General features: G+C 36.3%; 1 protein-coding gene across 38 annotated transcripts in view; it reads right to left on the reverse strand.

Annotated features, from left to right (window-relative positions):
- ARB2A (ARB2 cotranscriptional regulator A) overlaps nt 1-24,251 on the reverse strand; it is a 480,313-nt gene that overhangs the window by 60,398 nt on the left and 395,664 nt on the right. For 5 of the 38 annotated variants that reach the window (XM_073993883.1, XM_073993874.1, XM_073993879.1 and 2 more), the window contains one exon: nt 503-2,918. The exons of the other annotated variants lie outside the window; for them this stretch is intronic. In XM_073993883.1, coding sequence (XP_073849984.1) covers nt 2,902-2,918 — 17 coding nt within the window. In that variant the 3' untranslated portion in view covers nt 503-2,901. Of the gene's footprint in view, nt 1-502; nt 2,919-24,251 lie in introns of those variants that run through there. 38 annotated transcript variants of the gene reach the window in all.

Here is a 24,251-nt window from a genome sequence, read left to right on the forward strand (position 1 = left end):
CACAAAATGAATATTCATTCACATAGGAACAATTAAAAGCACAATCTCATTTTTTACATGTTGTATTTAGTTATGCCTAACGAGTAATGAGACCTTACAAACATAATATTTCTTGTACATTTCTGATAATGAAAAAGTTATGAGTCTAGAAAGGGACAGATCTTCTCAAAGACTGTAGTCAGTCCTCTGTTTGTGTATAAAAATGCAGTGGTGATTATACACTTTACAATGCTGAAATGTTCTAAATTACCTTCATTTACAATTGTAGTATTTAAAATAATTCTCTAATTAGTTTTTCCTGCTAGAATTTTTATAAAAGTATAAGAGGAAAGTGATTTTCTTATAATAGATTAGTCTGCTTCCTCACAGGAGCATCCGGAATGCCACTATTTCAGGACTTTCATTGTGATATACAAAATGCTGACACTGATTACGCACTTGAAAAAGATGAATTGTTTTCCTCATTAGTAAGGGAAGCATTATAAACCCTCAAAACAAGATATTTTCCATATATTTTATTCAACAGGGTACTGGTAATTTCAAACCTTCCAGAATCTTAAAGAAGCCAGAAAAGTCTAAGAAAATAAACATACACTGTCATCATTTCTGTTGCATCAATTGTTATTGAGTGATAATTGTCAATAATGATTTTACCATCCATTTTATAATCAACTAAAAAGTACAGAATATAAAGAAGCACAGTATAAAACCCAGCCTTATTTTTTTGGATATGGAAGTAAAGAATAAAGATAAAAGCCCAAAATGTAAATAAGTCATTTTAGATGATACAGTGGACTAACATAGAATTACAATATCACTTGAAAATTTGTTCTAAATGTCAAATAATAAGAGCTGAGGATTCACGTCCTTAAAAAACCCTTAGGTATATTGAAATCATTTCCAATATTTGATTAATAAAAAGTAGGATTTACAGCTCTAATTGGACATTGGAAATACTATCAGACTTCATGTTATTAAAAAATGAAGCAAAACTTGATTTATAAAGAAAATTTTTGGACATTTAATACTTTTTTCCAGAATTTTTGAGATGACTCCTCAAATTTTCAACAAGCTCTAATACTAAAAAAGAGGACCAAAGTTTGGAAAAAATACCACTTTAATGTACTGACTCATTTTTAAGATTTTCATAATTGGTTGGTCACTGAAATAAATAAACATTAAGACTTAAAACTTTAAATGGGAGGAAAATAAAGTAGCTTGGAAAAGGATAAAGGTAGAAGACAGTGTGAAGAAAAATAGAAATGTTGCAGACATACTAAAGCTCATTCATTTCAATGGAAAGAACTGGTAAGTATGTAGGTATGCTGGTAAGTACTGTGTGAGGAGATAGTAACTTCGAGGAATGGCTGAGTGAGCTCTGCTTAAGATCAGTTTATTTAACTATTCTCTTCCAAAGGTGGGTCTAAGTTGTGTTAAGAATTAGCTCCAAATCTTAAAGAAGAATTTTATTGTACTGTTATCAATTATCAGTCTTCTAAATAACACGACATATTTACATATGAAAAGTCAAACAATCCCAAGTCTCTTCCTACATATGACTTGGGCATGACAATGTTCAATGCTTTTAAAATGATGGGGACTGAGAACAATAGTAACTAAAGGGTTAACCATCTTTTGGCAGTAGTCTTAAAAAAGCAGTGATAGAAATGTTGCTGTGTGCATCACTATTATTCTTTTTTTTTTAGATGGAGTCTTGCTCTGTCACTAGACTGGAGTGCAATGGCGCCATCTCGGCTCACTGCAACCTCTGAAGCCCTGGTTCAAGCAATTCTCCTGCCTCAGCCTCCCGAGTAGCTGGGATTACAGGCACTCACCACCACACCAGCTAATTTTTATATTTTTAGTAGAGATGGGGTTTCACCATGTTGGCCAGGATGGTCTCCATCTCCAGACCTTGTGATCCACCGCCTCGGCCTCCCAAAGTGCTGGGATTACAGCCGTGAGCCACTGCGCCCGGCATGCATCACAAATATTTTAGTGCATTAAAAAATTTAAGATAATGAGATAAAGAAGAAAAAACAATTAATGATGGGCAAGGAATACTTAAAGAAAACCCACAAAATTTAGTCCAGAACTAAACTGTGCTTAAATTTGAAGAAAATAGAATTTTACAATTCTACATTTACACTTAAAACTGTGGTTTACAAATATGATTTTGGCATTAGCTTTTATTAGTCTTTAATAGAAAATTATAGAAAAGCACGATCTGACTTGGCTCTTTTAATCATATCACCAGAAGTTTAATGTCTGACCATGGATGTTATCCTCAGTTTCTCGCATTTCTACTTGGTCTATTTGTAATTTTAGCTTCTGCAGAAACCAAACCAAACCAAACTTCATTTTGTTCACTAATGCCAACATACACGAAACATAGTTGTCTCTAGATAATGAAATATAACATTTTTAAAGTATCTCTTGATAAAGGAAAAGTTTCTGAAGTTAATAGAATCTCTTTTATTTTCTTCTAGTTCTATTTCCTTTTTCTACTTTACACTGTGGATTTTATAGATAGCCAACAGAATCTACATTTCAATTGTGAGGTAATTTTAAAAGAAATAATTAGAAATAGAGAGTTTTTAAGCAGCACTGCTTACTGACATTGACAGTTTTGTTTTATGACACAGAATATAAAACCATTTACTCAAGGATCTTTGTGTTCAGCATAAAATATTTAAAATGACTCATTTTCAAGAGATCTGGTGGGAGTTCACGACAGATGTGTTCTTCCTTTCTCTCTTCTCTTTTTCTTTTTTCTTTCTCTTTCTTTTTTTTTCTCTCTCTCTTTTCTCTTCTAGCATTATTGTGTCTAATTAGCACTGATGATTTACCCATAGCAGTATGAACTTCTTGGAGGAAGGAAAGAAAAGTACACCAGCTTCTTCAGAGAAAAGAACAAACTGGCATAGGAAAGAAGAAAGACACTTCATTTAAAGAATGTATTTTGCAGCAAATGCCCACAAATAGCCCACAGAGAGTTCACTTATTTATGCATCACCATATGATTATTCTGACTGCCTTTAGTCTCAAACAGGGAAAGCCCCTGTAAAAAGCATTCTCCAGGTGTTAGTTTAGGTTTGTCATTATTTCCTATTTATAGACTCTGTCTAGTAAAAGAAGACAAATTACTGTAAGTGGGGGTAAATGTGATTAAACGAGTCCTCTGAAGATAAGAAGTTACATGGACAAGGGTCATTAACACAAACGACCTCTTTTTGGCCAGACCATATTTTTTTAATTTAGTGGATTTGAAGAAAACTGCAAAGCAAGAATAATCTCTACTGCACATACTCAAAGAGAAACATATCCCTTTTATTCTAAGAAATATTTTTGTGATTTTTCAGTATTTCAATAACACACTGATAGTGCCAAAATACTCTCAGAATACACCAATAACAATATTGGAGGGATTATTTATCTTCAGGAGTCTAATCGGAAACACTTAAGCAACATACTTACAATCAGACAAGACATATAACACCAAGAATATAAGTTAGTGGAAACAAGATCATGGGAATCAAATGGAAAGCTGAAATTTGTAAAGTTTCAATTAAAACAACTACACTCTTTCTTTCACCTGATTGTAGCCCCATATGGCAAGGTCAGCCCTTTCAGTGAACAAACAGCTCAGTCGCCTCCAGTGTAGCTGTTATCTTCCTCAACAAGGGGAGACATTTGGCACAGCCTAAAGCTGGGGCATGAACCCTGGCTAAGCTTAAGACATTTATCTGACAGCATCAGCTGACACTCCACAAACACATTTGCTCTCCATGACCTCAGAGCATTCGTGATTAATCAAAAATGTATCTTGGATCTTGAGAACAAGCCACAACCAGGCACACACAAAAAAGAATATGCTCTCGATCTCGCTTATCGACTCAAGAGGTATATTGAATTTAGAAATAGCAAATAGAATAAAATGATCAATATGTTCTCACTTGTCCATGGAAGAGAAAACTTTATCCCTCAAGCCAAAGACATTGATCATGTAAATGTTTCAGAACTGCTTTCAGACTCAATAATGCAAAATGCACATGGTTTATTGGGGGTAGAGAAGGAGGCCTGCCAAAGAGGAGCTTTTGCTTTGACTTAAAAAAACGTATAGCTTGAAGACATAAAGCATTATGCTTGTAGTGTGCTATATTTTTTTACAAACTGTGTGTTCAACCTAAAACCTTTTTTGGTAACATATTGCTAAATGTTCTTAATAAAACATTATAAAGGGGACTTTAAAACTTAATGAAGGAACATTATTTGTGCAGAGAAAAGTCCCTGTCTTAATTTAAATGAGACACAGTTATAACATATCCCCTATGCACTGTTTATAATTTATAATTTATAATTTATAATTTATGTCTGTTGGTTCAAACTCACTATTTTCTAAGTAATGATTAACATGTGAATACTGCAATATTCTGCTTCTCAACCAGTATAGTTTAGTGTATTTTCATTTTCATTTGTACTTTTCACTTTCTAATAACAATACTGAATGCTAATTAAAGCAATGGGAACCAGAAGTCATATGCCCCACCCTTCATAATATGAAAATGATTATTATTAAAACGAACTTCTACAATTGAACTTATTAAATCTCATACTTGCCTGATTACCCACTGGCTAGGTTACAGTTGTTCACGATCCTACGACAGATCATTCTACTAAAGAAAAACTACATGTCCTGGTCCCTGTTGGCATGGCAAACAAACTTTCATAGCATGTGCTCACTCTGTAAAATGGTGGTACTAATTAGAAGATATAAACTCATGCTGAGATATGATATGAATTGGCTTTATGTATCTACTAAGCTCACAGCAGTACTAGATTTATACTGTTGTTGCTTTAAACTAACACTAAACAGAAAATTCAACTTCTAAATATGTACAATAAGAAAGCAAAAGTGATTGAGTTGAAAAAACAAAAACCTCACTCAGTTCCTCATTTTTGGTGTCTCTTCTAAAATGCTTCCTGAGCGCTTAGAGGTTGCCCACTACTTTTCTCCCATATGTTTACCTAACTTAAATTCTTCAAACATGAATTGCAAGTACCAGATAGCACAGCTGTATGTTTTGACATCCATGGTGAAAATGAGCAGAAAATCTAACTGTTCCATATCAAGAAGTATTTTTACTAGTGCTAATGTGCCTTAAATACCTTGTTCCACAGATGAGTGGCCTGGCACCTGCTGCATGAGAAATAGCCAATTACTGTTCAGTGTCTCTAATTTTCTGATTCAATTAGCATGCTTCAGAGCTTTCCAGTTTAATTGCAAACTACTTCACAGTTAGCTCTCTGATTAATCATTGCCCATCTGCAAGCCATCGGAAAACTTAGTGGAACAAATTTGTGTACTTTGGAATGCTGGGAGCTTAGCAAATCAAACTTGTTTTGGTATATAAAGCTTTAATTTTGTTTGCCCTTTTCAGCTGCACTTGTAAGAAGCTCTGTACTGATTAAACAGGAAGTCTGGACAATAATATGCTACATTATGCATATAATTACTGTAAATACAACCAAGATTGTAGAAACATCATTTAAGGTTAGGCACTAACATGAATGGAGAAGGGGGTCAAGAAAACACATTTGGAATCAATTTCTTTCCATTATGACCAAGTACAAGTATCAAGAAAAAAAAGATGCTGTGTGACACACAGTGATGTCATTACAGCACCTGTTCCCCTGAAGACATTTTACATTCTGGCTTTTCATGTATTCATAAAATCTTTCTTGTTATTTAATTAGTAGAGTACTAAGTTTTATAAGCTTTGTTTACAAAACATATATTAGGGATTTTAAAGCAAACTGGCACCACATTGTTTATGCTTCATTTTGCAAGCTTTCTTGCTGGTCCACTGAACGTATGAATGATAATGTCAGAAAACAAAACTTTTTAATCGAGCTTTGGCTGGATTTTAAATTATATCTTAACCTATAATCATGATTTCTTCATTCTGAACAATGAAACATGAATTGCATATTCTGTTCACTCATATGAACAAATACCATGGGGGGGGGGCGATTCCTCATTGTACAAGGAAGGAGGCTGGATAAAATGAACTCCTAAGACCTTTCAACTCTCTAGCTGACATTTTAAAAATCTGAAATTATTCTAATATAATTTTTAAAGCTGTTAAACAAATATACCGTATAAGAAATCTTGTTTCCAGGAATACACATGAAGCTCCAGGAGAGCAGGGACCATGTGTCTAGCTCACTGCTGCATCGCCAGTGCCTCACACAGGGCCTGCACATTTTGGGTGCTCACTGATTGCTCGTTGGGTGAAGGAAATGAAAGCAGTACGGGTTCTCAATCTCCCACGCCATGTCACTGTGCCAGATTGGACACTGTGTTTTCCTTCTGTAACCTCAACAGGATGCAGTCATGTTATCTCATAAAGATGTTGACAAACATCATCATCCTACAAATATCTGACTGAAAGAATATTACGGGGAAAAGGGTGCTTTCCTAGGCAATGATCTGCTATTAACAACAACAATGAAAGGTCAAACTTCCCCATCTTTTATGCAGATCCTTAACATATTATCAAACATGTCTAAAAGCTAAAAGTTAAAACTCAACTGCCAGCTCTAAAAATAACAAAGTTGGAAAAGCGGTTTTTGGAAATCACATGATGCACAAAAGTTTACGGAAAAAAATTAAAGATACAGATATTCAGCACTGAGTGACTCTCTGACTGTCTTAACCGTAGACACAGATGAGATCAAGATTCCTATTCTGTTTCCCTCTGTTAAGGGCTGTAAAACTCAAGTGGGCTGACTTCAAGCTTCTCTGAACTTTGTAGGCAGCCAATATAAAAAACGCTGAGAAGGCGTAATCTGATCATAGCCGCTCAGGCAAGTGAGCAGGCATGCTGCCACATTCTGCTGCCCACGAGCAGGGAAGCACGGCTGGAATCCCCACTAAGATCAAATTACAAAATAATCAAGCTTTGTGGCCAGGCGGTCACGAGAGGCTATTGTGAGGTCATGAGATAAATCAGGGACGAGCCTGGACAAAACTGGGCAGTCAAAAATAACATTTTTGTATCCCACTTGCAGCATGGTTCTCTGCAAAAATAAACTGTTAATGATAATCAGTTTTTTAATTCAGGAAAGGGCAAATGGCTCTCCTTGCACAAGCTCCCACCAATTGAGCCTTATGTTTAGAGATAAGCAATTAAACCCTCTACATCAAAGAAAAACAGTGAGCTGTCCAAAATGGAATTTAGCCAAGGAGAGACCAAACTGGGCCTTGGTCCCTGTCCTGGGGTTCTCAGTGCTACCTCTACCTCTTACCCACTGTGTAACCGAATGTTTATGCATATCAGAATAACAATGGGACAACTGAGTGGATACTGACTGAGCATGATTGCAAAGCACATCGAAAATCCTTAAAGGACCCAAATGTGTTTTGAGAGGGTAGCACATCTTGGGCCAAGAGAGCCATTTCTAGAAATAATCCCACTATGCAAAAACAGCAGCATATTCTTTGGGAAATTCACTGAGAAAGGATGTCTCTAATATGGCATCAAACCCCAGACAATATTATTTATTATACAGAGAAGTGTTAACTTTTTCATATGGTTCCCAAAGCTGATCCTACTATAGAAATCGCATTTTAGTTCCTGAGAAGCTTCAACATGACTGTCTGTATTGTATCAAATGTAAAAGACAACAAAATTATAGAATTCAGTTATCCTTCCATCAGAAGAGAAATATAAAATTCCAGCTGAAGATTTCTTAGGAAAATAACAGGACACCTAAGGAACTACTGTTTGGTAAACGCTTGCTGGGGCAATCATAATCAAGGTGGGCAGAAGAAATACTTCAAAGACAACAAATAAACAAGCAAAAATCTAAATGTGGCCGAGTGTGTTTGGCTTATGCCTGTAATCCCAGCACTTTGGGAGCTCGAGGTGGGTGGATGACTTGAGGTTGGGAGTTTAAGACCAGCTTGGCCAACATGGTGAAACCTTGTCTCTACTAAAAATACAAAAATTAGCTGGGCGTAGTGGCAGGTGCCTGTAATCCCAGCTACTTGGGAGGCTGAGGCAGGAGAATGGCTTGAGCCCAGAAGGTGGAGGTTCCAGTGAGCAGACAGCTCCAGCCTGGGTAACAGAGCAAGACTTCGTCTAAAAAAAAAAAGCAATATAACTGAGGCTTTTTCTAAACAAAGTAATGGGCATACTAACAAGTCAATGGCAAGCCATTTTGTAAATATTACCAACAGGAACTTCGAAGAAACACTTTGAGATGGTCCCATGTGAACTGAGGACCATGCGTTGGTTTTCACTTGTTTCCTGATACACAGATGAATTACCATCGGCAATGTTTTTCTTAGACGTAAAAACCACATATCTATTTGCACACTACAAATTCAAAGTGTTTTTAACGTAAAAGGTGGAATATAAGTGACTATGAAGTTCACAATAATTTCTAAAAAATGAAAATAAAAGCATAAAGTAGTTGCTTTCTTTAGATAGGGAATCTTATAAGAGATGAAATTCAACATCTACTGTACTTTAAGCCTCTATCTTATTGATAATTTAAAATTATAATTAGTGTTCTTGGGACTGAATGCTACATAGAAAACTAAATATGCACATATGTATGAGATGTGAGATGCTGCTGCAGGAGAGAAATACCCTATTTTTAAAGCAAAAAAAAAAAAAAAAATCTTAGTGAAGTCTATCCTTTCATTTATATGTCTCATGTAAATTACACATAATTTTAAATTTCCAACACATTGAAAATGTCCAGGTCTCATGGCACTTCTCCTTTATTATCTTCCATTTTTCACTTGGCTGTGCCAATGGAGGCTTTCTAGAAATATTTAGGAATTAAAAATTATAAACTTCCAATTGAACTAAGAAATGACCACTAGAGAAAAATTAATTTTTATTTATATAATCTGGTTAAAAAATATATGATTTTTCTACTCTAAAGGCATTTTCTTATGCAGTAACACCACAAAAATAGCTTAAGTTTAAAATAGTGGATTTCCCATATGGTTAGTCCACAGCAAGATAAAGTTGTAAATGAGGGGACTATGTGAAGAAAACATAAAAAAGCCTTAAGGGCACATGCAAAAAATGTGATATTGCATGATTTACATACACAATTTTATGCCCCAAAATTCAAAGAGAAAAACTTAATATGTCATAACTTGAACTGTATTTCATATAAAGTATTCCTGATTACGTATTTAACTCAAAGATACATAACTCAATTTAGAGCATAATGTGGGAGAGGAGTTAGTAAGAATCTAACCTTTTGCATTTCTTGACTTTTTTGGGCTTGTGGTAATGTTGTATTTATAGAGATTCTACACTTTCAAATTTAAGTCTTGAAATGTCAAAAAAAAATCCCAAAGCTGAGATCTCACAGAAGGTGATTTTTAACAGTCCTTAAAAGTAAAGACTTATGATCTTCTGACAACTGGAGCTTTCACATTTTAAGATTTAAAAATTTCAGTCCTAATATTACATAAGCATACACATCGACACACTTTCAAAGATTCCATCATCTTTGATAGGCCTGGAACGAAGAGGAAACTAAGAAAACAGAAAAAGTTGTAAGGTTCAGGAATACTGTTTAACTATAAAGAAGTAAATACTTAAAAACTCTTGTGTATTTAAAGGTGGTCTCTTATAAGAATATATTTCCAGTGTAAATCACAACATCTGGTTAATTTTTGATTATTTGTCATAATAAAAAATGGAGAGTCCCCCAATATTTTAGAGTTACAACTAGAAGAAACAGAGTCTCAGAGAACTTAAGTGATTTGATCAAGATCATAACTGCTAGTTAGTTTTAGAGTTATGTCTGGAATATACCAAGTATCTTGTCTTCAAGTTTCTCCTCACTCTCATAGCTAAAATTTTAAACATAATTCTTGGAATGCATTTATTTTCAATGCATCCTGCTATCACCCATGTAATTACAGGTATGTCACAAACTGTTTAGTTTTCTCATCACTTTCAAGTCAACAAGTATTTTTCCACCACCTACTATAAGCCAGATTTAGAGATTACAGTGATGGTAAGACAAAGGTTAATCTGATTATTGGGTATTTTATGGTCTCATGAGGGAAAGAGGATTGGCAAACAAATATCATTAAAGGCACTACTTAGTTTGATCAGAAAGGTGTCAAAGTCAAAGGTAACATTCAGTTTCTGATTACCAAGATTAAAGATAGGGTCTGGACTAAATGGTGTCTCAGCACCTTTCTAATGAAGTTTTGAGTATTATCTTTCCCTTTCTTCTATTGTTTCTTAGATAGATTTATAAATAAGTAGGTAATTGATAAGACCAAAATTTCCAGTGATTTCAGTGGAACGCAGTGATGTGTTTATGAATAGGTACACAATGAACAAAGCCTTTTATCTGCAAATAAGTTTGTGAAATTATGGATTTCTTTGGCACAGGCCTTTAACTTGTTAATGTGCAGTGTATCTCCAAGAAGAAGATTTTATATGCAATGTTTCCTTTTTTTTCCAATCAGGAAAAAAGAAATTACCCAAATAGGCACTTTTATTACTATTTTGAGCTCTCAGAATTACTATTCCCAGTTGTATAGTTTGGGAAATACTAGCTCCAGACCGTTGTAATATTCTAACTGGTCTTCTGAAACAACTTGTCCTACACATGTGCTGGCAAGATAATCCCCCTAAAGAGTTGCTTTCATCAAATTTCTCTGTTCCAAAACCTCCAGTGACTCTATGTGGCCTATAAATTAAAGTTAAAACTCTTTAGACCCTCTAGAGATACTGCTTGTAAATTTCTCTCTTTTTCTCTCACAATGTCCTTAAACAAACTCCAGTCACAATGCTGCTGAGTTCACCGAGATCTGCCTTAGATCCCACCCACTACTTTTCTATGCCTAGAATGCCTTCCCCTCTTCACAAAATTACCGGTTACTTCTCTGATAAAACCCAGTTGGGGCTCTATCTTCTCAACAAATTAGCACAGTATGCAAACTCTAAGCTAGTTACCTGAACCACATTTCGTAAAATTGTTATCTTTTTTATTGCTATTTTTCTTTTAAGTATATATTTTCTGCCCCTTGTGGCTACATTGCATAAGTTCACTGAGGCCAGGCACAAGCCTCACATCCCAGAATTTAGCATATGCTTTTGTACTTAATAGTATCGTTTTAAACGATGATAATGACGAGACTACTGATGACAAAGTAAAAATAAGAAGAAAAGAAACGAATCTAAACCAGGAGTCGCAATGATCATTTACAAACCAAATACAGAGTGGTTTACAAAAATATTCACTCAGTTTTCCAAATGTCAAATTGTAGCTGCTCAGGCAAGAGTTTTCAATTTTGATTTCTGACATATCCTAAATGTAGAATATAAGTGAAATATTTGGTAAATATTGAAATTCCATTATTTATTGTTTTCTTCATTTAAATGCTCTTAAGTGGCTTCAGCTTATTTCACATAAAGGAATAGCTTTAATTCAAAATGAGATTTTTATGTCATGCAGAAGGTTTAAATTAGAAGGATGACTCAGTAACAAATATTCTAAAATATCACCTGTTATAATTAATAAATTAATTTGACAAAACATCAAAGTACTAAATAGTTTATCCCTTAATTTTAGGATACAGTCTAACTTACAAAAAAAAACATTTCTCACAAGTCATTTGATCTTGCCCATTGGAAAAAATGTGTGTGGCTTACTAATATTTGTCACTGCAATATTAATCCTGAAATTTGGATAAAATTTAACTTCAGATAACACAAGGCCTTGGTGACTTTCCACCTTGTAAAAAGTCCCATTTTTAGATATAAAATTTCCCCTAATTTATCTTTTTCTAGTAACTGAAAGAAAGGAACAGCTCTTGAACAAATTTTGATTAGGCTAAAAGTTTTTTTTTTTTTTTTTTTTTTTTTTTTTTTTTTTTTTAAAGGTATACATTTTGAACCAGAGATGAAAATGAATTCCTTTTAAGATGTAAAAATAACATTGCCCTTTCAGAATATACAGTATGTATTTTTAAAGAAACTGTATTATATTTCAATAGTGTAGTAATTCTTGTCAATGTTATTAATTACCTCAATTATGTCTAGTACTTGCATTAATACGTGCATACTCTCTCCCTTTTTACAAAACCTCTTTTAGAGGCTCTGGAAGGTATAAGCCATGATAGCAATGACCCTGTCAAACTCTTTATCTCTGTAACTCAGGGCCTAGGACTGTGCCTGGCATAAAGTAGACACTTGATAAATATTTGTTAAATAAACAGGTAGCTGGAACATATGCTCCATGAGGAAAATGAATGTGTTTGCGTGTTGTTAGTTAGGAATCTGGCCCTGGGAGTCAGAATTGCAGTGTTGAGTTTAGGTTGCACTATTTCCTAGCTGTGAGGTCTCCCTAAATCTATTCCCTCACCTGCAAAGTGCAATGATAATAGAACCTGCCTCATATTGTTACCATGAGGATTAATCCACATAAATACCTGACACATAGGTAGCACTCAATACAGGCTAGCTGTTATTATCATTATCAACATCATCACTATCTTCTTCATTTTTCTTGTTTACTACTTATCTCCTGTTTTAAGCACATAACATATGCTCAATAAAAATCTGTTACATGGAGAAATTAATCAATGAAGTGCAGCTGTACCTGTATACACAAATATGTTTTGCTACCCTCAGTACACATTTTGTCAGGATTCAGACAAATAGCAAAAAATTTTAAAGCACAACTCAAAGTTAATGTGATTGAGTTTTTCTTATTTGAATCTGCTTTTAAGGGATCTAGTCACACAGTCCCTTGGATAATAGAGCTCTTTTTATCTCCTTTTTGAATTTCTGGTAGTACGTAACACAGATATTTGCATCATTTGTACTAAAAAATATCCTAGTTAGCAACCAAGTCATGTAAGTAAAAATTAAAACAAATGACCACAGACTAAAGAGTGGGTAAACAGTGGCACTCTCATGATATTTAACTACCTCATCTTAACAAACCAATTTGTAGCATTTATATTTCTTACAATATTGCTGCACATTGAAGTGTTATAGTGAGGATCATTGCTTTTACACTTTCTAACTTAAAACTTCAGTTGAAATTGTGTAAGTAGCAACTAAAGAGTTATATTTCTGTAAAGTGCCTCACTGTGAGTAGACAACAGAAATAAGTCTCAGGTCATATGGCTCTGAGGTATTTAATTCATCACTGACTTACATCCTTTTAGATCTCATGTTTGTAATATTTCTCATCGGAAATGTCCTATATTAAAGAGTACTGATAAGTTTTCTAATTTATTTTGAGCTTAACTCTGCAAAGATGCTATCAGATTATAGAATAGCCTGGTTATATTTAAGGCATATTAGTTTTTTTTTAATTTATAAAATCAATATAAACTTTAGCAGCAAAGAATTTAGGTTTTCTCTTTTTAAAGACAACATAAATAATGAATAATTATTTTGAGTGGGTGAAGAAAGGAAAGATAAAAGATTCAGATAATAATCTTAAATTCCTCCATTTACTCATTTACATTCTTTGTACAATTATTTTCCATCTCCACTGTATTTTCCAGATTTAAAAAAAGTTAAAAATCTTATAAAATATTCACAAGCCCTTCCTCTTCCCCATGACATTTCCCACAAATGTACTGAAAAAAAAAGAACTGCAAGTTCTAAAAGCTGATTCTCTAAGTCAGTGGTTCTAAAAAATGTTAGCTGTTAGTTTATTCACTATAAAATAACCAGAGTGTGCTTAAGCCTCACCCAGGATTTACTGCTGCTTATGTCTTGGTGACTGAATGGGCATATGTGTCAAGGTGAGAAGAAAGAGGACTATCCAGTGTTTGCTCATCTATCTAATCCAGCTTCTTCCTAGTTTCTTCTCTCCTTCCTTGCCTCGTTATACTTTCCCAGGCCTGGAGTGTGGGCTTCTTCTATGTATTTCCTACCCTGCTGGGGATTCTAGAAACAAGTTCATGTTGAAGCTGCCTGGTCATTCTGGACCAAGGCTGCTGAAATTCCAAATCTTAACTTGAAAGAAATACTAAACAAATACCAATTTTAAAGCATATATAAATAATCTCCCTCTAATATAATAACTACAAAAATGTACTGACTATGTGTTAGGCATGAGCTAAGTGCTTTACATATATTATTAGCTGCTATCACCTATTAAAAAATAACCCAAACACAAATATTTTTCCAGAAGCAAGTGGAGGTGGGGAGGGTGGTATTATTCTGATTCTGACTTCATTCACTTTTTTTGATAAACTGACTTTTTATTCTCTAGTAACTGGGAATGAGTCTCTCAAAAACAAAGAAAGGTTGACGAAGGTGTGGGTGAAAGAAGACTCAGATATTCAAAAGATGCTTCTTTCTACTCAAGTCCAACTATAATCCTGGGAGTCTTCAATATTCTCATGAATAAGCTTTCCAAGAGTCTGGCTGCTAGATTCCTTGATCTACAATGCTCCTTTCTTCCACTCCATTTCACCTGCCCATTCTTGACATTTTACTCTAGACATTGCAGTATTCTTTTGAAACAATAAATTTAGACATTCCCCCAATTTGGCCACAACGTCCTATCTTTTTAACCATCTTACTAAAATAATTCCCTTTCTTACCTTAAAAAAAAAAAACAACTTGTAGGGCTTCCAGTCCATTTATCCTTTCCTTTCTTCCTATTAGCCCTTGTTTTGTTTTCACTTCTCAACCTAAGTGCTGGAAGACCATGGTCCAACATTTCATTGTGTTTTCCTAATCTGCTAGGCCCCACTGTCCACTTAAGGTACTTGCCTGAACACTCCAAGGTTGGATAAACCCAGGTGACTGGCTTGTCCCTGGCTAACAGATTGCTGCTCCTACAAACAAATTATCATCAACTACAACTCAGCGCTCAACATTGTTCAACCATTGTACTATGTAATTCTAGACAACGCTCCAAATGTTATCATTTAAAAGTTAAAAAAAATCATAAAGGCTCTAAAAGAAAATAAAAGAGAACATATGCATAATTGTGGGGAGGGACTTATGGCATGACAATAAGAGTGGAAACTAAAAAAATTTGCATTTTTGACTACATAAAAACTAAAAACTATGGTTTGGAAAAACACCTTAATAAACTCCATAAGCAAAGCAAAAAGATAAAAGGCAAGTAGGCAAAAATATACCACATACGATAAGGACTGTTATCCATCATATATAAAGAACTCCTACTAATCAATAAAGAAGTGACAAAGACTTGGTTGACAAGAAAGACCTGGTAATGTATGAGATAAATATAAATGATCAATAATTAATAAAAATATGCTCAACCTCACTGCTTACCAAATAAATACAAATTTCACTGATTTTTTTTGCAGAATAACAAAGATTAAAATAACACGTAAGACATAAATGTAAACTTGTATAACTATTTTGCAGGACAATTTGGCTATAATTTTCCAAACTAAATACATGTTTACCTTTTGACCTAGAAATTTCACTTTTTGAAAATTATTTTACAGAAACACTAGCAAAATTGTAGAAAGATACCTCAATACTGTTAATATTAGCCAAAAAAGGAAGAAAAATGAGTAACTTTCAATAGATACTGTCCAATGGTGGCATATTCAATCAATTAAATGCAATATGGTTGCTGAAAAGGAGAGAGTTGTATCTACATACAACTACATGAAAAATATCCAAACTACAATAGGTAATATGTACATTTTTTTTGGTAAACAGAACGTATTATTTTTATAATTGGAAAAAAGCAATAAAAGGAAAATCAAGTTATAGGACAATGTGCATATGAGCCTGTTTATTTGGAAGTTTGTGCACACTGTTATGAATAGAAACAGGTTATTTCTCAGGGGTGGTATGATTAGAGAATTTAATTTCTTTTCATCACTTGAAGTTTTTTTTAGAATGGCCATTTTTAAATAAAAAAAGTAGATATTTGTATTTGTAAAATGAAGCCTACCTTACATTCTTCACTTTTCAAACCTCTGACTGCAATCTTCCTTTTTCTTTCTTCACCTGGTCTCCTACTTCCAGGCAAAACCAAAATTTATCAGAATGGAATTCTTTAACTTTTCTTTTCTTTCTTTCTTTTTTTTTTTTTTTTTTTGAGATAAGAGTCTTGCTGTGTCACCCAGGCTGGAGTACAGTGGTGTGATTTTGACTCACTGAAACCTTCATCTCCTGGGTTCAAGTGATTCTCCTGCCTCAGCCTCCCAAGCAGCTGGGAATACGGGTGTGCACCACCACACCCGGCTAATTTTTGGATTTTTAGTAGAGACGGAGTTTCACCATGTTGGCCAGACTGGTCTCAAACCGCTGACCTCAGGTGATCCACCTGCCTCGGCCTCCCAGAGTGCTGGGATTACGGGCATGAGCCACTGCGCCTGGCCACTCTTTAACTTTTCACTACCAAATCTGAAGACCTGTCAGCATTAGGCTCATGCTCCTTTCTAAAGGCAAATTTTCTCCTAAATTAAGCTCTCAATCAAATCCTGCCTTATCTTCAAACGCATTTCCATTCTATAGCCTAATTATCTGCATCTTCACATTTGGCCTAGCTATTTATACAATTTATAATCATTCAAGTCTCTTTCATCTTAAACAAATAAACTAAAACCTCCGTTGACTCCTCCTTTTCTTCGAGTTGTTTCAAAAGTTTTCCTTTTTCCTTCTTAGTCATTTCCTTTTCTTTTTAAAAAATTTTATGCATTTATACAATGATCTCTCTCTGGAGCCTCAGCCAATATATTCAAGTTGATGGGTGCAGCACACCAACATGGCACAAGTATACATATGTAACAAACCTGCACGTTATGCACATGTACCCTACAACTTAAAGTATAATAATAATAAATAAATTAAAAAAAAAAAGAATGCACTATGTACAAGTCAATACATATTAACTGATGAATTTTTGTCAAAAAGCTTACCAGGCAAAATAAACATCATGATTATTCTCTAAAAAAAAAAAAAAAAAAAAATACTTTAGTGTCCATTTCTACTTGGAGGTCTTGCAGGCACCTCAAACTCAGTATGTCAAAACTGAACTCATCATTCTCCTAAAAATATTTTCTCTGTTAATGATAGTCATCCATACAATTGCCCAAACCAAAAGCCTGGACAGCAAATTGATGCTTCTGCGCTATTACCCAAGAGAGCCCATCAATATTCAGGACCCACTGAGTTTCCTAAACAGCTCTCAAATCAAATGATTTTCTCCATCTCCACTGCCTCATCCAGGTCATCATGATCTAACCAGCCTTGCTTTTAGTCCTGTAACTCTCTTAATCCATTACCCTTATCATAGCTAGAATGTTCACTGAAAAATTAAGATCTAATCATATTATATTCCCTTTGTTAGAATCCCTTTTCCAAGTTTTTACAAGGCTGAGAAAGCTCTCCATGACCTGGCTCCTGCTTATTTCTCTAGTGTCATTTCTTTTTATCATCCTACCCTCATACTCTATTCTCCAGCAATACTGGACTTTTTTTTAGTAGTCAAATGTACCACATATTCTCTTGCCTTTGCTTGGAACTCGAAACACTAATTTCTGTGCCACCACCCTCATCCCCTACACATAATTTTACTCTCACTGACCTAGAATGGCTAACTTACATTTTTTGGGCCTTTACTTTTCAATAGCAGGGGCCATACTTGTTGTTAGGGTTGTGTCCTTAGCACCTAGTATAGAACCTGGCACATGGCAAGTGCTGAGTGGCTGAATATAAGTGAAGGGTATTATATAAAAAACTGGCATTAAAAGGGCTGATGAACTGTTAAAAGTTTTACTGCCATCACCAGACTAGGCCAAGTTAGTTTCCCATAATGCTAAGACACAACATTCTCCTACACATCTGCCCATATAACTAAGAAAGATATTTATCGGGAGTCAAGCTAGTCCTTAGAGTCACCTTCTGCTCTTTTCTTTTACCTTCAAACCCAGCAGAAATGGGCCAGAAATGTGGATATGTGGCAGATATTCAAAATTATTTATGTCTAGAAACAAAATTTAAAATTTCACCCTAGAAAACTTGTTTTCTCTTTTTTTTAAATTATACTTTATGTTCTAGGGTACATGTGCACAACGTTCAGGTTTGTTACAAATGTATACATGTGTCATGTTGGTGTGCTGCACCCATTAAGTCGTCATTTACATTAGGTATATCTCCTAATGCTATCCCTCCCCCTCCCCCGACCCCACAACAGGCCCCGGTATGTGATCTTCCGCTTCCTGTGTCCAAGTGATCTCATTGTTCAATTCCCATCTATGAGTAGGAACATGCGGTGTTTGGTTTTCTGTTCTTGCGATAGTTTGCTGAGAATGATGGTTTCCAGCTGCATCCATGTCCCTACAAAGGACACAAACTCATCCTTTTTTATGGCTGCATAGTGTTCCATGGTGTATATGTGCCACATTTTCTTAATCCAGTCTGTCACTGATGGACATTTGGGTTGGTTCCAACTCTTTGTTATTGTGAATAGTGCTGCAATAAACATATGTGTGCATGTGTCTTTATAGCAGCATGATTTATAATCCTTAGGGTATATACCCAGTAATGGTATTGCTGGGTCAAATGGTATTTCTGGTTCTAGATCCTTGAGGAATCGCCACAGTGTCTTCCACAATGGTTGAACTAGTTTACAGTCCCACCAACAGTGTAAAAGTGTTCCTATTTCTCCACATCCTCTCCAGCACCTGTTGTTTCCTGACTTTTTAATGATCGCCATTCTAACTGGTGTGAGATGGTATCTCATTGTGGTTTTGATTTGCATTTCTCTGATGGCAAGTGATGACGATAATTTTTTCATGCGTCTGTTGGTTGCATAAATGTCTTCTTTTGAGAAGTGTCTGTTCATATCCTTTGCCCACTTTTTGATGGGGTTGTTTTTTTCTTGTAAATTTGTTTGAGTTCTTTGTAGGTTCTGGATATTAGCCCTTTGTCACATGAGTTTCACTCTTGTTGTCCAGGCTGGAGTGTAACGGCGCAATCTCAGCTCACTGTAACCTCTCCCTCCCCAGTTCAAACAATCCTCCCAGTGAGATCAAAGCAGAAGGTGGGCAATTTCTGCATTTCCAACTGAGGTACCCAGCTTATCTCATTGGAACTGGTTAGACAGTGGGTGCAGCCTACAGAGGGTGAGCTGAAGCAGGGTGGGGCATCTCATCTGGGAAGCCCAAGAGGTTGAGGAACTCCCTCCCCTAGTCAAGGGAAGCTGTGAGGGACTGTACCGTGAGGGATTGTGCCGTGAGGAATGGTGCATTCCAGTCCAGATACTACACTTTCCCATGGTCTTTGTAACCTGCAGACCAGGAGATTCCCTAGAGTGCCTACACCACCAGGGCCTAAGTTCCAAGCACAAAACTGGGCAGCTGTTCGGGCAGACAACGAGCTAGCTGCAGGAGCTTCTTTTCATACCCCAGTGGCACCTGGAACACCAGCAAGACAAAATGGTTCAATCCCCTGGAAAGGGGGCTGAAGCCAGGGAGCCAAGTGGTCTAGCTCAGTGGATCCCATCCCCACGGAGCCCAGCAAGCTAAGATCCACTGGCTTGAAATTCTCACTGCCAGCACAGCAGTCTGAAGTTGACCTGGGATGCTCCAGCTTGGTGCGGAGAAGGGTGTCAGCCATTACTGAGGCTGGAGTAGGCAGTTTTTCCTTCACAGAATTAACAAAGATGCCGGGAAGTTCAAACTGGGCAGAGACCACCACAGCTTGGCAAAGATGCTGTAGCCAGACTGCCTCTCTAGATTCTTCTTCTCTGGGCAGGGCATCTCTGAAAGAAAGGCAGCAGTACCAGTCAGGGGCTTATAGATCAAACTCCCATCTCCCTGGGACACAGCACCTGGTGGAAGGGGTGGCTATGGGGGCAGTCTCAGCAGAATTAAACGTTCCTGCCTGCTGGCTCTGAAGAGAGCAGCGGATCTCCCAGCACAGCACTTGAGCTCTGCTAAGGGACTGACTACCTCCTCAAGTGAGTCCCTGACCCCCATGCCTCCTGACTGGGAGACACCACCCAGCAGGGGTTGATAGACACCTCATACAGGAGAGCTCCAGCTGGCTCTCCTGTGTCCCTGATGGGTGACCCTCAGGGATGAAGCTTCCAGAGGAAGGAACAGACAGGAATCTTTGCTGTTCTGCAGCCTCTGCTGGTGATACCCAGGCAAACAGGGTCTGGAGTGGACCTCCAGCAAACTCCAGCAGACCGGCAGCAGCGGGGCCTGTTAGAAGGAAAACTAATGAACAGAAAGGAATAGCATCAACATCCACAAAAAGAACGACCACACAAAAACCCCTTCTGAAGGTCACAACATCAAAGACGAAAGGTAGATAAATCCACAAAGACGAGGAAAAAACACTGCAAAAAGGCTGAAAATTCCAAAAATCAGAATGCCTCTTCTCCTCCAAATGATCACAACTCCTGGCCAGCAAGGGAACAAAATGGAACAGAGAATGAGTTTGACAAATTGACAGAAATAGGCTTCAGAAGATGGGTAATAACAAACTCCTTCGAGCTAAAGGAGCATCTTCTAACCCAATGCAAGGAAGTTAAGAACCTTGAAAAAAGGTTAGAGGAATTGCTAACTAGAATAATCAGTTTAGAGAAGAACATAAATGACCTGATGGAGCTCAAAAACACAGCATGAGAACTTCGTGAAGCATATACAAGTATCAATAGCCAAGTTGATCAAGCAGAAGAAAGGATATCAGTAATTGAACATCAACTTAATGAAATAAAGCATGAAGACAAGATTGAAAAACAATGAAAAGGAATGAACAAACCCTCCAAGAAATATGAGACTATGTGAAAAGACCAAACCTATGTTTGACTGGTGTACCTGAACGTGATGGGGAGAATGGAACCAAGTTGGAAAACACTCTTCAGGATATTATCCAGGAGAAATTCTCCAACCTAGCAAGACAGGCCAACATTCAAATTCAGGAAATACAGAGAACACAATAAAGATGCTCCTCGAGAAGAGCAACTCCAAGACACATAATCGTCAGATTCAACCAAGGTTGAAATAAAGGAAAAAATGTTAAGGGCATCCAGAGAGAAAGGTCAGGTTACTCATAAAAGGAAGCCCATCAGAGTAACAGTGGATCTCTCTGCAGAAACCCTACAAGCCCGAAGAGTGTGGGGACCAATATTCAACACTCTTAAATAAAAGAATTTTCAACCCAGAATTTCATATCCAGCCAAACTAAGCTTCATAAACAAAGGAGAAATAAAATCCTTTACAGACAAGCAAAGGCTGAGAGATTTTGTCACCACCAGGCCTACCTTACAAGAGCTACTGAAGGAAGCACTAAATATGGAAAGGAAAAACTGGTACCTACCACTGCAAGAACACACCAAATTGTAAAGAACATCGACACTATGAAGAAACTGCATTAACTAATGGGCAAAATAACCAGCTAGCATTATAATGACAGGACCAAATTCACAAATAACAAGGTTAACCTTAAATGTAAACAGGTTAAATGCCACAATTAAAAGACACAGACTTGCAAATTAGATAAAGAGTCAAGACCCATCAGTGCACTGTATTCAGGAGACCCATCTCACAGACAAAGTCACACATAGGCTCAAAATAAAGCAATGGAGGAATATTTGCCAAGCAAATGGAGAGCAAAGTAATAATAATAATAATAATAAAATAAAATAAGCAGCGGTTGCAATCCTAGTCTCTGATAAAACATACTTTAAACCAACAAAGATCAAAAGAGACAAAAAAGGGCATTACATAATTGTAAAGGGATAGATGCAACAAGAAGAGCTAACTATCCTAAATATACATGCACCCAATTCAGGAGTATCCAGATTCATAAAGCAAGTTCTTAGAGACCTATAAAGAGACGTAGACTCCCACACGATAATAGTGGGAGACTTTCACACTCCACTGTCAATATTAGATAGATCAACGAGACAGAAAATTAACAAGGATATTCAGGACTTGAACTCAGCTCTGGACTAAGCAGACCTAATAGACATCTACAGAACTCTCCACCCCAAATCAATAGAATACACATTCTTCTCAACCCCACATCACACTTATTCTAAAATTGGCCACATAATTGGAAGCAAAACACTCCTCGGCAAATGCAAAGTAATGGAAATCATAATAAACAGTCTCTCACACCACAGTGCAACCAAATTAGAACTCAGGATTAAGAAACTCAAGAAACTCACTCAAAACAGCACAACTACATGGAAACTGAACAACCCGCTCCTGAATGACTATTGGGTAAATAACAAAATTAAGGCAGAAATAAGTAAGTTCTTTGAAACCAACGAGAACAAAGACATAACGTACCAGAATCTCTGGGACACAGTGAAAGCAGTGTTTAGAGGGAAATTTATAGCACTAAATGCCAACAAGAGAAAGCAGGAAAGATTTAAACTCGACACCTTAACATCACAATTAAAAGAACTAGAGAAGCAAGAGCAAACAAATTCAAAAGCTACCAGAAGACAATAAATAACTAAGATCAGAGCAGAATCGAAGGAGGCAGAGACATGAAAAACCCTTCAAAAAAAAATCAATGAATCTAGGAGCTGTTTTTTTTTTTTAAAAGATCAACAAAATAAATAAACTGCTAGCCAGACTAACAAAGAAGAGAAGTATAAAGAAACAAATAGACACAAGAAAAGATGATAAAGGGAATATCACCACTGATCCCACAGAAATACAAACTACCACTATAGAGAATACTATAAACAACTCTATGCAAATAACCTAGAAAATCTAGAAGAAATGGATAGATTCCTGGACATATACCCTCCCAAGTCTAAACCAGGAAGAAGTCAAATCCCTGAATAGACCAATAACAAGTTCTGAAATGGAGGCAGTAATTAATAGCCTACCAACCAAAAAAAGTCCAGGACCAGATGGATTCACAGCTGAATTCTAGCAGAGGTATAAAGAGGAGCTGGTACCATTCCTTCTGAAACTATTCCACACAGTAGAAAAAGAGGGAATCCTCCCTAACTCATTTTATGAGGCCAGCATCATCCTGAGACACAACACAAAAAAGAAAACTTCAGGTCAATTATCTCTGATGAACACCGATGCAAAAATCTTCAATAAAATACTGGCAAACGAAATCCAGCAGCACATCAAAAAGCTTATCCACCACGATGTAGTCTGCTTCATCCCTGGGATGTAAGGCTGGTTCAACATACGCAAATCAATAAACATAATGCATCACATAAACAGAACCAATGAAAAAAACCACGATTATCTCAATAGATGCAGAAAAAGCCTTCGACAAAATTCAACACCGTTTCATGCTAAAAACTCTCAAAAAATTAGGTATTGATGGAACGTATCTCAAAATAATAAGAGCTATTTGTGACAAACAGTCAATATCATACTGAATGTGCAAAAACTGGAAGCATTCCCTTTGAAAACTGCCACAAGACAAGGATGCCCTCTCTCACCACTCCTATTCAACACAGTATTGGAAGTTCTGGCCAGGGCAATCAGGCAAGAGAAAGAAATAAAGGGTATTCAAATAGGAACAGAGGAAGTCAAATAGTCTCTGTTTGCAGATGTCATGACTGTATATTTAGAAAACCCCATCGTTTCAGCCCCAAGTCTCCTTAAGCTGATGAGCAACTTCAGCAAAGTCTCAGGATACAAAATCAATGTGCAAAAATCACAAGCATTCCTATACACCAATAATAGACAAACAGAGAGCCAAACCATGAGGGAATTCCCATTCACAATTGCTACTAAGAAAATAAAATACCCAGGAATACAACTGACAAGGGATGTGAAGGGCCCTTTTAAGGAGAACTACAAACCACTGCTCAAGGAAATGAGAGGACACAAACGAGTGGAAAAACATTCCATGCTCATGGATAGGAAGAATCAATATTGCGAAAATGGCCATACTGCCCAAAGTATTTATAGATTCAATGCTATACCTATGAAGCTACCATTAACTTTCTTCACATAGTTAGAAACAACTACTTTAAATGTCATATGGAACCAAAAAAGAGCTCACATAGCCAAGACAATCCTAAGCACAAAGAAAAAAGCTGAAGGCATCACGCTACCTGACTTCAAACTATACTATAAGGCTATGGTAACCAAAACAGCATGGTACTGGTACCAAAACAGATCTGTAGACCAGTGGAACAGAACAGAGGCCTTGGAAATAACACCACACATCTACAACAATCTGATCTTTGACAAAAATGACACAAACAAGCAATGGGGAAAGGATTCCCTATTT

The sequence above is a fragment of the Macaca fascicularis genome, chromosome 6, assembly GCF_037993035.2.
Source record: "Macaca fascicularis isolate 582-1 chromosome 6, T2T-MFA8v1.1".
Classification (NCBI taxonomy): Eukaryota; Metazoa; Chordata; class Mammalia; order Primates; family Cercopithecidae; genus Macaca; species Macaca fascicularis.